The 12,871-nt window shown below is 47.0% G+C and overlaps 2 protein-coding genes across 2 annotated transcripts in view; one reads left to right on the top strand and one right to left on the bottom strand.

Moving 5' to 3' along the window:
* Positions 1 to 12,871, top strand: part of LOC137532399 (gamma-crystallin-3-like) — a 198,810-nt gene that overhangs the window by 73,404 nt on the left and 112,535 nt on the right. The gene's annotated exons all lie outside the window — the stretch shown is intronic.
* LOC137561027 (gamma-crystallin-3-like) lies at positions 689 to 6,856 on the bottom strand. Its single transcript, XM_068272246.1, has 3 exons — positions 6,749 to 6,856; positions 3,726 to 3,968; positions 689 to 1,019 (listed from the first exon to the last, which is right to left on the bottom strand). The coding sequence occupies exons 1-3, from the start codon at positions 6,755 to 6,757 to the stop codon at positions 744 to 746; spliced, it is 528 nt and encodes a 175-aa protein (XP_068128347.1). The 5' UTR covers positions 6,758 to 6,856; the 3' UTR covers positions 689 to 743.

Below are 12,871 nucleotides of genomic sequence, written 5' to 3'. Positions count from 1 at the left end.
ACAATAATTATGTCAAGGATTTTTTTAGGGTAAAAACAGTAAAAAAGGCATATGCCAGGGTTATAGTGTTTCACCTAGAAAAATATGCCAAAGAGATAATTGATAAATTGAACAATAAGAGAAAACTAAGACATCTTTAAATATAAGAAAAAAAAACTTAGTGATGGTCTGATGGAGACAGAGAAATAAATATGCAATTAATTAAATTAATAGAGTTTTTAGTATGTTAAATAGATGATAAAAATGAATGAACTTATAAGCAAAGTCAAAAAATGAGAATTAGTAAAAGTTGCATTCTAGTGAGGCAATGGAAGAAATGTTGGAAGAATACCAACAAAATGATATACATGCTAAGAATCTTCCAAAATAAAAAATTGAGAAAGATTTTGGAAATATTCCGGCAAAAACAAAAACTTACTAAATACTAAATACTAAGAAAAAAGATGCGGGCAATCAGATTGCACAGCTTTGGCCACTGTACTTGGCATGGAAATACTTAGGACATGCCTAAAAACGTAACACAAATGTTCTATGACCTTAAAGGGAACACGGCTAACCAAGGGAGGCCTGGCCACCTTTTGTTTGGACTTTGGCCATTCACGGCAGATATGCAGCCTCTATGGTGATCCTCTTGCGTGGACTTAGACATGAAGGGACGAAAATGACATGAACAGAATGCTACTAGTCAAACATTTTTGTATCAACTTTATTTCAGTCTCATAAAATATTGCAGTTTAGCCACTTCAGTGGAAATAATGGACACGTCTGAAGGAACCGATCCTGGGGCTTGAGGCTCCCCAGTCGGCGTATCTCCTGTACTCTCCGGGTCTCAGGTAATACTGACGTCCCTTGAAGTTGGGGTCCTCATAGAACATCCAGTAGCCATCTTGCACTTGGACAGAGTGGATATCACGGAAGCCAAAGTTCTCAGACACATTAGGACAGTCTTCAGAGTATTCCATCATGTGACCTTCAAAGTCTTCTCTTTCATAGATCCTGACTCTAAATGAGCCATTGTGCTGGTGAGATAAATAGATCACAGTGAGACCGTGATGAGTTAAAAAAAATTGTATCTATCCTCCTACTCCTAAAAATTACTGTTTTAAAAACAAACAAAAAACAGTTTGATTTTCTATTTTAAAGCTAAAAAAGTAGGTAAACTATTGACCATTTTTATCTACTCCATGCACTTAGAACCGGTTCTTGGCAGGCAAGAGTTTTATAGCTGTAATCAGTAGTTAGTGACACTAGGGTAGCTTTCATACTTGTTCCTCTGATTTTTTGAGTGCATTTTTCCCCCAAAAAAATTTTGTATTTTCAATTTTGTGTTTTGAAATTTTTTTATTTCAAATCTTCCTTTGTTTGTGCACAATTTGTATGCAAATTTTCAGAATGCAAATTTTTCATGCATACCAATGAAGTTAATTTTCATAAACATGTATCTAACTAACTAACTAACTAACTAACTAACTAACTAACTAACTAACTAACTATCAGTATTTCCCGATAACAGCAAATATTTTAAAAACAAAAGGTATGTGAGGAATTGTCTTTGTGAAGGAACTGCACTCATTAATTTTGTTTGTAAATGTTTTACTCAGTTCAGGTGAACTTTAACCATTTCGTGGCCAGTCGTAGTTAAAACTACGCCGCACATGTGGCTGACTAAGACTGATGGGGCGTAGTTTTAATGCCACCAGATCCCGAGCACCGTACGAAATAGCGCGTCCCTCTGGCACAGAACTCAGCTGTATAAGGACAGCTCCATAATTCAGAAGCTGTTTTCATTTGCTCCAGACTTCCTGATCATCGTGAGCCAATTACAGTGATCAGGAAGTGGAAAAAAAAGCCTATGGTCGTTAAAGAGAGTTAAAGGGAACCCATGGCAAACCTAAAGGCAAGAATTACTTAAGGAGAGGGGAGCGTCTGGATCCTCCAGAGCCTCCCCACATCCTCCTGAAGACCACCACTGCTACTCAGGACCACCTTTATGATCACAACTGTGCTCCTTTTCATGCTTGAGTGCAGCCATATTGTGTCTGCGTATGACAGCAGCGCCTGCGCAGTAGCACAAAGCCACTTGTGTACAAAGAGCTTCGGTGTGCTTCGCAGGCCTGGTTGTATTTACGTAGGAGCAGTGCGCCCACTCCGCCCTGTAACATATACGGAAAGCCCATCGGATATGTTCTGGAGGTCCATGTGTGTCAACGGTAGAGGCCAGGAGGACATAGAAAGCCTCTCCAGCATCCAGAGACTTCCCTCTCCTTAGGTAAGATTTTTATTTATGCCTCTAGGTCAGGCGTGGGCAAACTTGGCCCTCCAGCTGTTAAGGAACTACAAATTCCACAATGCATTTGCCTTTATGAGTCATGACTGTGGTTGCCAGACTCCTGCAATGCATTGTGGGACTTGTAGTTCCTCAACAGCTGGGGGGCCAAGTTTGCCCATGCTTGCTCTAGGTTCACCTCAAGTACACTTTAAGGTCCACATGAAAATGAACCAAGATGTTTTCTCAGGAACAGGAAATGGGAAAAAGCACTGAAAACTTCCAAGGCCAGATTTATAAATGTTATGTCCCTTGGCCAACTTTCTAAGGATCCTCCAATGATGTGTAACATCCAAATACAGCAGCCCCTCCCATTCCATGTGCAGCCCCCTCTTCCATGTGTAACATCCATATACAGAAGCCTCCTCCCATTCCATGTGCAGCCCCCTCTTCCATGTGTATCATCCATGTACAGCACACCCCTCCCATTCCATGTGCAGCCCCCTCTTCCATGTGTAACATCCATGTACAGAAGCCCCCTCCCATTCCATGTGCAGCCCCCTCTTCCATGTGTAACATCCATATACAGAAGCCCTTTCCCATTCCATGTGCAGCCCCCTCTTCCATGTGTAACATCCATGTACAGAAGCCACCTCTCATTCCATGTGCAGCCCCCTCTTCCATGTGTATCATCCATGTACAGCAGCCCTCCTCCCATTCTATGTGCAGCTCCCTCTTCCGTGTGTATCATCCATGTACAGCAGCCCTACTTCCATTCCATGTGCAGCCCCCCTCTTCCATGTGTAACAGCCATATACAGCAGCCCTACTTCCATTCCATGTGCAGCCCCCTCTTCCATGTGTATCATCCATGTACAGCAGCCCCTCCCATTCCATGTGCATCCCCCCTCTTCCATGTGTAACATCCATGTACAGAAGCCCCTCCCATTCCATGTGCAGCCCCCTCTTCCATGTGTATCATCCATGTACAGCAGCCCCTCCCATTCCATGTACAGCCCCCTCTACCATGTCTAACATCCATGTACAGGAGCCCCTCCCATTCCATGTGCAGCCCTCTCTTCCATGTGTAACATCCATGTACAGAAGCCCCTCCCATTCCATGTGCAGCCCCCTCTTCCATGTGTAACATCCACATACAGAAGCCCCTCTCCTTCATGTACAGCAAGCAGGCCCCTTTTCCACATGCAGCTACCCCCCCCCCCCCTCCATGTTCAGCCTCCCCTTTGGGCAGCATCCACTCTAGGCCTGAGTCTTTGTGGCTTTCCCATAAATCTGGTCTTGATAACTCCTACACAATGCATTTTTTTAAATGATGCCTCTTTTAAGTACAGAAAGGGAGCTAAATGGGCCTAAATTGGGGCAAAAGCAGTAATGATATATGTATCGATCAACAACAGTAAGCTGAAAAGTGATTGGTGACCATCAATGTGATTTATTACCTGGGGGCTTATCCGACAGGACTTGATGGAGTCATTGTAGCCCATCCATTGCTGGTATTCAGGATAGTCACCTCTATGGAGGTAATACTGACGTCCTCTGTAGTTGGGCTGCTCATACAGGATCCAGTCCCCATTTCCCACCCGGATGGAGTTGCAGCGTCTGAAGTAGGAGGACAGGTCCTGGCAGTCAGAGCTACACTCGTAGGAGCGCCCCTGGAAGTTCCTGTCCTCGTAGAAGGTGATCTGTGGAATAGACAAGGCAAAGGTACTTTTAGAAGCTATAAGGTGGACATGTCAACAGAGCCGGGACAAGGTCCTCCAGCACCCAAGGCTGAGACACCAAAGTGCGCCCCTCCATCCCTCCCACCTCAGCTGTCACACACTGATTGCTATTAGACTAAGAGGCGCCCCAGGGCCCCCAACACCTTAATCTCTAGTTATCTAGCTTGCAGTCACTGCCATGTATCCCATTTTCTTATTTCTCTCTACTTCAAACACAATAGGGGAATGATAGCTGAGCGAGTTGTGCGACCCCTCCTACACTGCGCCCTGAGGCTGGAGCCTCTCTCGCCTCTGCCCTGTGCCCCCTCCTACACTGCGCCCTGAGGCTGGAGCCTCTCTCGCCTCTGCCCTGTGCCCCCTCCTACACTGCGCCCTGAGGCTGGAGCCTCTCTCGCCTCTGCCCTGTGTCCCCTCCTACACTGCGCCCTGAGGCTGGAGCCTCTCTCGCCTCTGCCCTGTGCCCCCTCCTACACTGCGCCCTGAGGCTGGAGCCTCTCTCGCCTCTGCCCTTCCCTGTGCCTCCTCCTACACTGCGCCCTGAGGCTGGAGCCTCTCTCGCCTCTGCCCTGTGCCCCCTCCTACACTGCGCCCTGAGGCTGGAGCCTTTCTCGCCTCTGCCCTGTGCCCCCTCCTACACTGCGCCCTGAGGCTGGAGCCTCTCTCGCCTCTGCCCTTCCCTGTGCCCCCTCCTACACTGCGCCCTGAGGCTGGAGCCTCTCTCGCCTCTGCCCTGCGCTCCCTCCTACACTGCGCCCTGAGGCCGGAGCCTCTCTTGCCTCTGTCTCGGCCCACCCCTGCATGTCAAACTCAAATTCAGAGCACAAAGTTTTATAGGCTTGCCAGGCAATGGGCCACATCAGGATCAGAATCAGCTTTATTCATAAGTTTAGCAGATGTCACTCCTGGAATTATTTGTGGTGCACATGGCAAGAATAAAATATAGTGCAGATAACATAGTGCAGAAACAACTACTGTGACCAAAGCAACATGTAACATACAATAGGTGAAAGGCATCTATAGGGACAAGTATACAGGAGTCAAGTTAGGGCCGGAGGTAGATTCTAGGGAAGGTTTTGTTGGGGAGGTTTGAGCTCAGGAGGAGGACTGCCTGGGGGAAGACGGTGCTCTTGTGCCTGTAGTTTATAGTGGAGATGGATCAGTAGCGGTGCTACGAGGGGAGGAGTTTGAAGAAAGGACTAGGGGTTAGAGGGGCTGTGCATTATCCTGTTGGCCCTGGCCCTCATTCTAGATGTGTGGATGAGGTCCAGAGGTGGCTCTGGACCTCATCCACACCTCTCAGGAAAGTTGATTACTCTCTGGAGTTTGTGCCTGTCTAAAGGCTGCCATACACTGGTCGACTGCCACCAGATCGACCAGCAGATAGATCCCTCTGTAATCGAATCTAAACAAAGAGGGATCTATTGGCTGCCTACACAGCAAACAGATTTTGAATCGATTTCACTATGAACCCGATTCACAATCTGTGGAGCTGCCGCTGCCGCCGCTACCAGCATACATTACCTGATCCGGCCGGCGCAAATCCCCCCGGTCTCCACTGTCTCTTCTCTGCTCTGGGCTCCAGCTTCACTTTACTTCCTGCCAGGGGAAGTTTAAACAGTAGAGGGCGCTCTACTGTTTAAACTTCCTGTGGGAACAGGAAGAAGTGAAGCCAGCCGAAGCCAACAGGGACAGCGGGGATACGCGCCGGCGGAATAGGTAATGTATTGCTGCTAGCGTCGGTCGTCGGACATTCGAACGTCGCTATCGACGCCCCCTTGGCGATCAAGCGAAATCTTCCAGGCGGACAGATTGATGGGAACGATCGATTTGGGATGGAAACTCGCCGTTCGGTCAGCGTTTGCGCATCGATTTCACAGCAGATTTGATCACAGTGATCGAATCTTCTGTCTATCAGTGGGAAATTGTTTAAGTGTATGGGCACCTTAAGATGGGGGCAAAACAACACTAAAATTCAGAAGAAGGCGCAGCAGAGCCTCCTCCACACTGCCAGACTGAGGACCAGGGCCACCAGGATTTCACATGACCCCTACCACCCAGGCAGTCACTACTTCAAGCTCCTCCCATCAGGCCACCACTCCAGAGCCATCCCCTCCAGGACCACCAGGTGTAGGAGCACCTTCTTTCTCCTAGCAGTTCTCTAAGTGAACTCCAAAGAAACTCCTGGTGCATTTTACTCTGGAACATATGTACATTTTACACATATGCTTACACATGCTTTTTACATTTTACAATTTTTCACAATAGTGGTCCTTTAAATCTACAACCACCCAATGTTCATGCTGACTGGCATGATCTGTACAGTGGAGTTAAGGATCTTTGGGCCCGGGTGCAAGTTTTACATTGGGCTCCCCTAAGCACTCTATACGATGCACCAAATCCTGAAAAGGACAACCACAGTGACAGAGTTGCAAGAATCAGGACCCCTCTGGCCCAAGGGCCCTGGGGCAGTTGCAGCCTCTGCACCCCTTCCTGTTACGCCATTGCCTCTGTGGCATTTGTGACACTGCTGACATCCGGTGCTGTATACGATATTAAATCACTAAGCTTTTAGCTATCCTCCCTGCAATCTAATATGACCCAGAAGAGAAGAGGTTGCAAGCTGCAACCCAACAGCAGAAAACTTTAAATAATTGCAGTCCAGGTTTGCAGGATCACTTATGCTCCACAGATTTGTCCCTCAGCTCAGTGGAACCTTAGCAAGTCATCCCCAAAGTACATACCTTTCCCATGTTGCTGGATGTGTCCCTTTGCTGCTGTCACTGGTCACTGTGAGGAGGAGAATGTCCCTATATATACCCGCCGCTGTCTACAGGCCCACGTTTTGCTCGCTGTGCAGAATGAATGGAGTCTCCCCTCATTACTGTGCTAAAGTTGCTTTGTGTTCCCTTCCATCCATTGTGTGCATTTTTTTCCCTTCATCAGCGACTATATTTATCTACCCTGAACAAAAAAAAAGTGCTGTCAGTCACATGAACCTGCTAACGTATATATGTGTCAGTTTGGTGTGAGCACGCTCGCCTTGTCACTCAAACCCTGGCCCTTATTCAAGTCACTTTTTCTCCAAAGTTTTCTCCTAGGAGAGCATTTTTTTTGTCTTCTGATTAAAATACATTTTCAGCACTCTGCAATTGAAAAACAAAATACCAAAAAGTAGTTGTAAAAGTATTGTCATAATGATTCTGAATATTTTCTTGCTTGCTGGGGGCTCAGAAGGCATTTTATTGATGATTAGGTGTAATAATATCACCTACCAGAATTCTTAAAGTGGACCTGAACTCCAGGACAGAAGGGAAACAGAGAGACATGCACCCTGTAGGTATTTAGAGAGGTTAGTCAGTCTAATTCCCCCTCATTTGTGTCTAATCACAAATTGTAATCTGATCTCTCCCCTGTGTCACATGACTAGACTGCCTATGGCAGCGATGGCAGATAAGCCCATTTGAAAGCACAGGAGGCTAACGATATGTATGCTTTTATGAATCAGGAAGTAGAAACAGTGAAGATTTTTTTTAGGATTTGTATCAGCTGTAACAAAGAAATGTTTTTCTGTAAAGGTTATTATGCTGTTGAGTATCTTTTAGAACAAAGAGGACGTCCTAAGTTCAGGTCCACTTTAACCCCCTTGCCGTTACAATTCTGGCGGCAAGGGGGCAGCACAGCACTTTAAAAAAAAAAAAATGTTTAAATCATGTAGCGAGCCGAGGGCTCGCTACATGATAGCCGCTGACAAGCAGCCTCCCCTATCCACTCTGATTGCCTTCGGCGATCAGAGTAAGCAGGAAATCCCGTTCAGAACGGGATTTCCTGCTGGGCTTCCCCGGTCGCCATGGCGACCGGGCGGGATGACGTCACCGACGTCATGGACGTCGGGATGTCAGAGGCAAACTGCTAGCTGCGTGCAGGAAAAAAAATTGTGAAAATCGGCCCAGCGGGGCCTGAGAAATCCTCCTACGCAGGTTACCCCGAGCTGAGCTCGGGATAACCGGCAAGGAGGTTAAGGGTCCTATTACACTTGCAAGTGTGCGCTGTAACGCAACAGCAATGAGGCCTGGCAAACTTACCGCATCAAATTACATCTGAAGTGCCCGCTGGCCCCCGAACTGCCGCAACAGCGTGTTACTGTCAGACCTCCGCGGCAAGGCGGCAGGGGTAATGTAGGTCAATGGGTGACATAGGGATTTTAAACATGTTGGCGGCAACAGTGCGGCGCTCATAAAGTAAGAAGCAAAAGCAATCCTGCACAAACTGCTGCACCACCAATTATAAGTATAACAAAGCTTTATTGAACATTCTGTATAAACATCATAAAAACATTTAAAACGATTGCTATAAACAGCAAATCACCACAATACAGTGTTATGTGGGAACAACATCAGAAATGCCTCACCTCCTATATCACAAATAAACCCTAATGGCTGCCAAAAATGATACTCAACGTGGGTTCATGGGATTGAACCCACCATTAGGTACAGGTATGAGACCCAGGTCTGAACTGGTTACTAAAAAGTGAAGAGGGTTAAAGTGAAAACCACCAATGAGAGATCTCCTATAAACAGACGTGAAAAAAGGGTGTGAAAAAGTGCTGCAGTATAACAATATGCTCATAAGCCATGAGAGATAGTAAATATAAGCATGTATAGACAGCGCATATAGGGATTATAGATACCTGTGTGTTAGGGGGTATACATACGTAGCCCAGGATGGTCGATGGAGGCAGACATGGAGTAAGGGTGGAGGGAGGCACACAAGACGCTCCACGCGTGGCGTGGTTCAAAAGGACCACTTCCTCAGGAGCCACAGTGCGGCGCTCATGCGTGGAACGACGGGAATACGACTGGGAAACCCAGGAAACCCAGTGACGTACTTCCTGTCCAGCAGTGAGTAGGTCACATGGAAAGGGGCATTGAGTGGCGGCGAGGGACATGCAGGGGGATGGCGCTATGCATATGAATTCAGTTTTTTGCAGTGCGATGCGATGGGGGCGGAGCATCGCACCACAACCGCAATGGCCAGGTGTAAAACCAGCCTAACGCTAGGTACACATGATACAATTTTCTGACAGTTTTACTCTTAGATCAATTATTTCCAACAGGTCCGAACTGAATTCTGATCGATTTTCTGTTCACTTCTATGGACAATCGTTCGGAAAATCAATCGGAAATCAGATCGGACCTGTTAGAAATAGTCGATCTGACGGTAAATCTGTCAGAAAATTGTATTGTGTGTATCTAGTATAGGAAAAAAAGTTAATTGAATAAAGGCCCTTGGGCCTAATTCACAATGCTTTTCTTTTGAATTATCTCACCTTACTTATCTCTCCTTAACTCATGGTGCATTTCTCCTAATTTCAGTGGTGTAGCTAAGGAGCTGTGGGCCCCGGTGCGAGTTTTACATGGGGCCCCCCAAGCACTCTATACATAACAATTGATACGGCGCACCAAAATCTGCCAATGGCAACTACAGTGTCAGAGGTGCAAGAAGGGGATAGGGAACAGTTTGTTAATGATTACTACCATTTAAAGCATCTATAGATGTGATTATTACCAGCACAGGGTCAATAGAGAGCTAGTATTGTGCTTGAGAGAGGGCCCCTTGGGGCCCCTCTGACCCAAGGGCCCTGTGCGGTCTCTACCTCTGCAACCCCTATTGCTACGCCACTGCCTAATTTGACTTAACTCATGATACACCTCTCCCGCACGCAATTCACTTTTTTATGCGTTTCCTCCTAGGAGATAATTTTTAAACTTCTTTTTAAAATAACTTTTTAGTACCAAAACGTAGGGGAGAAGGTACTATCAAAATTATTTTGAGCATTTTCTTGCTTGTTGGTCATTTAAAGGCTTTTTATTAACAAAATGTTAAAATGTCACCTAGGAGAAAACTCTGCAGAAAAAGTTTCTGTATATACTCGAGTATAAGCCGAGTTTTAGAGCACAAAAAAGTGGCTCGAAAATAGGGTTCTCGGCTTATACTCGGGTCATGAAGAAATGGTGAGCCCCCCCGAGTATATGGGTAATGGAGCTGAACGGTGATGGTTTTGTCCTCCCCTGCCATTTGCAGGATTTACCGTAAGTCCCCCCGCCGTGTGCAGCAAGCTTTCTGGCCTGTCTGTGTCTGTCCTGTGATTTAAATGGCCCGGCCGTGTGTCCCGCCGCGTTCTCCCCTCCGCCATTGGCGTGTAGCAGAGAGTAAATGCAAACTTATTTCCCCCGGAATCTCCTGGCATATTTACAGCACTGTGTGGTCTTTTGATTCCGACCCCAGCAGCTGTGACGGACAAGCCGTCAGTGCGCAGAAAACGCATCCGCAATCGATTTCCTGCCTCGATTGTCGTTGCGCTGCCAAATCAGAATCTCATGTCGGTGGACCCAGGCAGTCCAGCCTGGGGGGACTCAGCTGTCCTCAGGGGAGTTAGTTAGCAGAGTCTTTTCATGAAGCCTGTGCCCTGTTAGCCAGAGGTGTAAACTCAAAGTTTGTCTAAGCTGATCTCACATTCAGATGTTAATTAAAGGAACCAAAAGGGCCCTTTCATAGAGGGAGATCCGAGAAAGCTAGTCACAGCTTGACACCTGCCAGCCTGGCTGCAGCCTTACCAGGAAGAAATGAATGTACTATATAATCTTTTGCCCATTTACAGAATTCAATAAGTAGGGTAGTTATGAGAGCGGTATCATTGGATCCGTAGGGTCATGCTGAATCTCTTGATACCAGTCGAGAGGGGCCCGGGGCCCCTACAACCCAGGTATGAATCTTCTCAGAAACCTGATCCGCTGCACTAGCCATGTCTGATATCATATTAATCGGTAGGTTCTGGGGATCGATAATATGTAATTATTATTTGTGTGCCGGCCGCGTAGGTCGGCCTAGAGAACATGTCAGGATTATGGGGCTGTTGAAAGCCCCTGCCCAGATGTGATTACCATAATCCGGCCTGGGGCCGACTCTGGAAGCCCGCCTCTGAACTCAGCTCCATTAAAAGTGAATGAGCTGCCCGGGCAATGCAGTCCTCCCAATTCCACCTTTGCGAAAGCACCTTGCCAGCCAGAGGACACAGGGCTGGCGGCCATCTTGTCTAACCTGAAGCAAAGGACACATGGCTAGCGGCCATCTTGATTGGCCATCTTCTGTAACCTGGAACAAAGAACTCTGCTGAACTTGAAACCAAGGACTAGATGATTTTCCCACAAAAGGACATATTTCCACAAACCCTAAGTATTTTCTCCCTTTTATTTTTCATACTGGCTATTACTGTTTTAATAATTGTTGATTTTAGTAATTGTCTGTATATATGAATTATTTATTTTGCCTGTGAATAAAAGACTTTACCAAAGTCATTCACTGTTCCGCTACCCTGCTTTTCAGCCATACACAGAAACTGAACTCAGATCTCTGGAGAGACGCTACTATTGTTGGTTGTTGGCTAGACAGAATACAGCGTTTTTTAACAGTTTTTATTCGCTGGACCAGTCAGTCAGTAAATCGGGTCCACTGGCCCCTACCGGTGGTGGCAGATACCCTGGAATAGTGTGAAGGTTGTAATTACCGTACCTCACAGGCTCCCTTCTGGTTTGTCTGCGGCTAATTCCCAACGGTTCCTGCGCATTGACTGCGACCAGAGTTCACACGATCCGTGCGCTGGCACCGTTTAGAAGGCCATTTGCAGTCTGACCACCAGGGCCTCTTGTGACAGTGTTTGGCAGCGGTTAGGACCTGTGTTGTGCTGAAAAACATCTAAGATAGCGCTAGTGCTATCCAGAAACTAACTAATTCGTTGGTGTAGCTGGAAGGCAATATATTTTTTATATATACAGAGAGACTGTGTAGCCAGTACCCCTCCCCAAAAGTTTTATTTTATTTGGCGTGGAAATGTCCGGGAACTACAAGAAAATGTGCCTGGCGGACCTGCAAAATCTTTGCCAAGAGAGAGGCATTGATGTTGGCCGCAAGAACCAACGGGACCTAGTAACGGAATTGTTTCAATGGGATACCCAGCAATTGCGGGAGCCGGGAGTGTCCGCTGAAGTGGATACCAGCCCATCTGACCCAAATCGAGGGGAACCAGAGACTGAGAATCCTGACCGTACAGAGGTTGTGCATCCTGAGGGCCCTGCATTAACAGCTACGCAGGAGAATGTCAGTGTGGTCCCCAATCCCAGAGTTTCTGAAAGTACTCGCCCGGAACTGGCCAGTAATGGACTGTCCATTTGTACTGATCCGCTAATGCAGCAGGCATTATGACAGCTGATGGAGACTGACCTAGACAAGTACCTGCGGTACATGGCAGAGCAAAAGCGAGAGGCACGAGAGGAACGGGAACGGCAAGCGGCTGCTACGGAACGGGAGCTCCAACGACAGCATGAGCTGAACCTGGCAAAAGTTCAACAGGCCAGCCGAAGTTCTCCGCCCAGCCTCCCTGCTGAAGGAGCTGCACCACCGGTAAGTGCAAAATTTAAATGTGCTAATATTGAAAAAGACACTGACATTGACTTGTTTCTGCGGTCTTTTGAAAAAGCATGCCGTCAGTATCGTCTGTCCCAAGACCAGTGGGCCAGACATCTGACACCTTTGCTGCGCTACAAAGCGCTTGATGCTTTCGCAGATGCTTTCACAGAGGTGCCAAGCGTGTTTTGGACGTCTAGCCGTGATACTCCGTTTGTCTATTGCCTGATGAAGCGGGATTGTGCCCGTGAAACGCGTTGCGAATTAATTGTGGAGTATTTAATTAAATCGTATGTTCTTCAAGTGACAAATATCGTGTCCTTTTTGGAGTGACCGGTCCACCGCCGCCACCCGAATGTTTTAAACTTTTTAGTATACTTTTATTCTTTTGGCGCCTCTGCACA

This window comes from Hyperolius riggenbachi, chromosome 1 (genome assembly GCF_040937935.1).
Source record: "Hyperolius riggenbachi isolate aHypRig1 chromosome 1, aHypRig1.pri, whole genome shotgun sequence".
Classification (NCBI taxonomy): domain Eukaryota; kingdom Metazoa; phylum Chordata; class Amphibia; order Anura; family Hyperoliidae; genus Hyperolius; species Hyperolius riggenbachi.
This window is presented reverse-complemented; position numbering and strand designations above follow the sequence as displayed.

Excerpts from the sequence above, each read along its gene's own strand:
- LOC137561027 (XM_068272246.1), bottom strand. Across the intron at positions 1,020-3,725 it reads CCTGTCGGATAAGCCCCCAG|CACAATGGCTCATTTAGAGT; the intron begins GTAATAAATCAC and ends TTATCTCACCAG.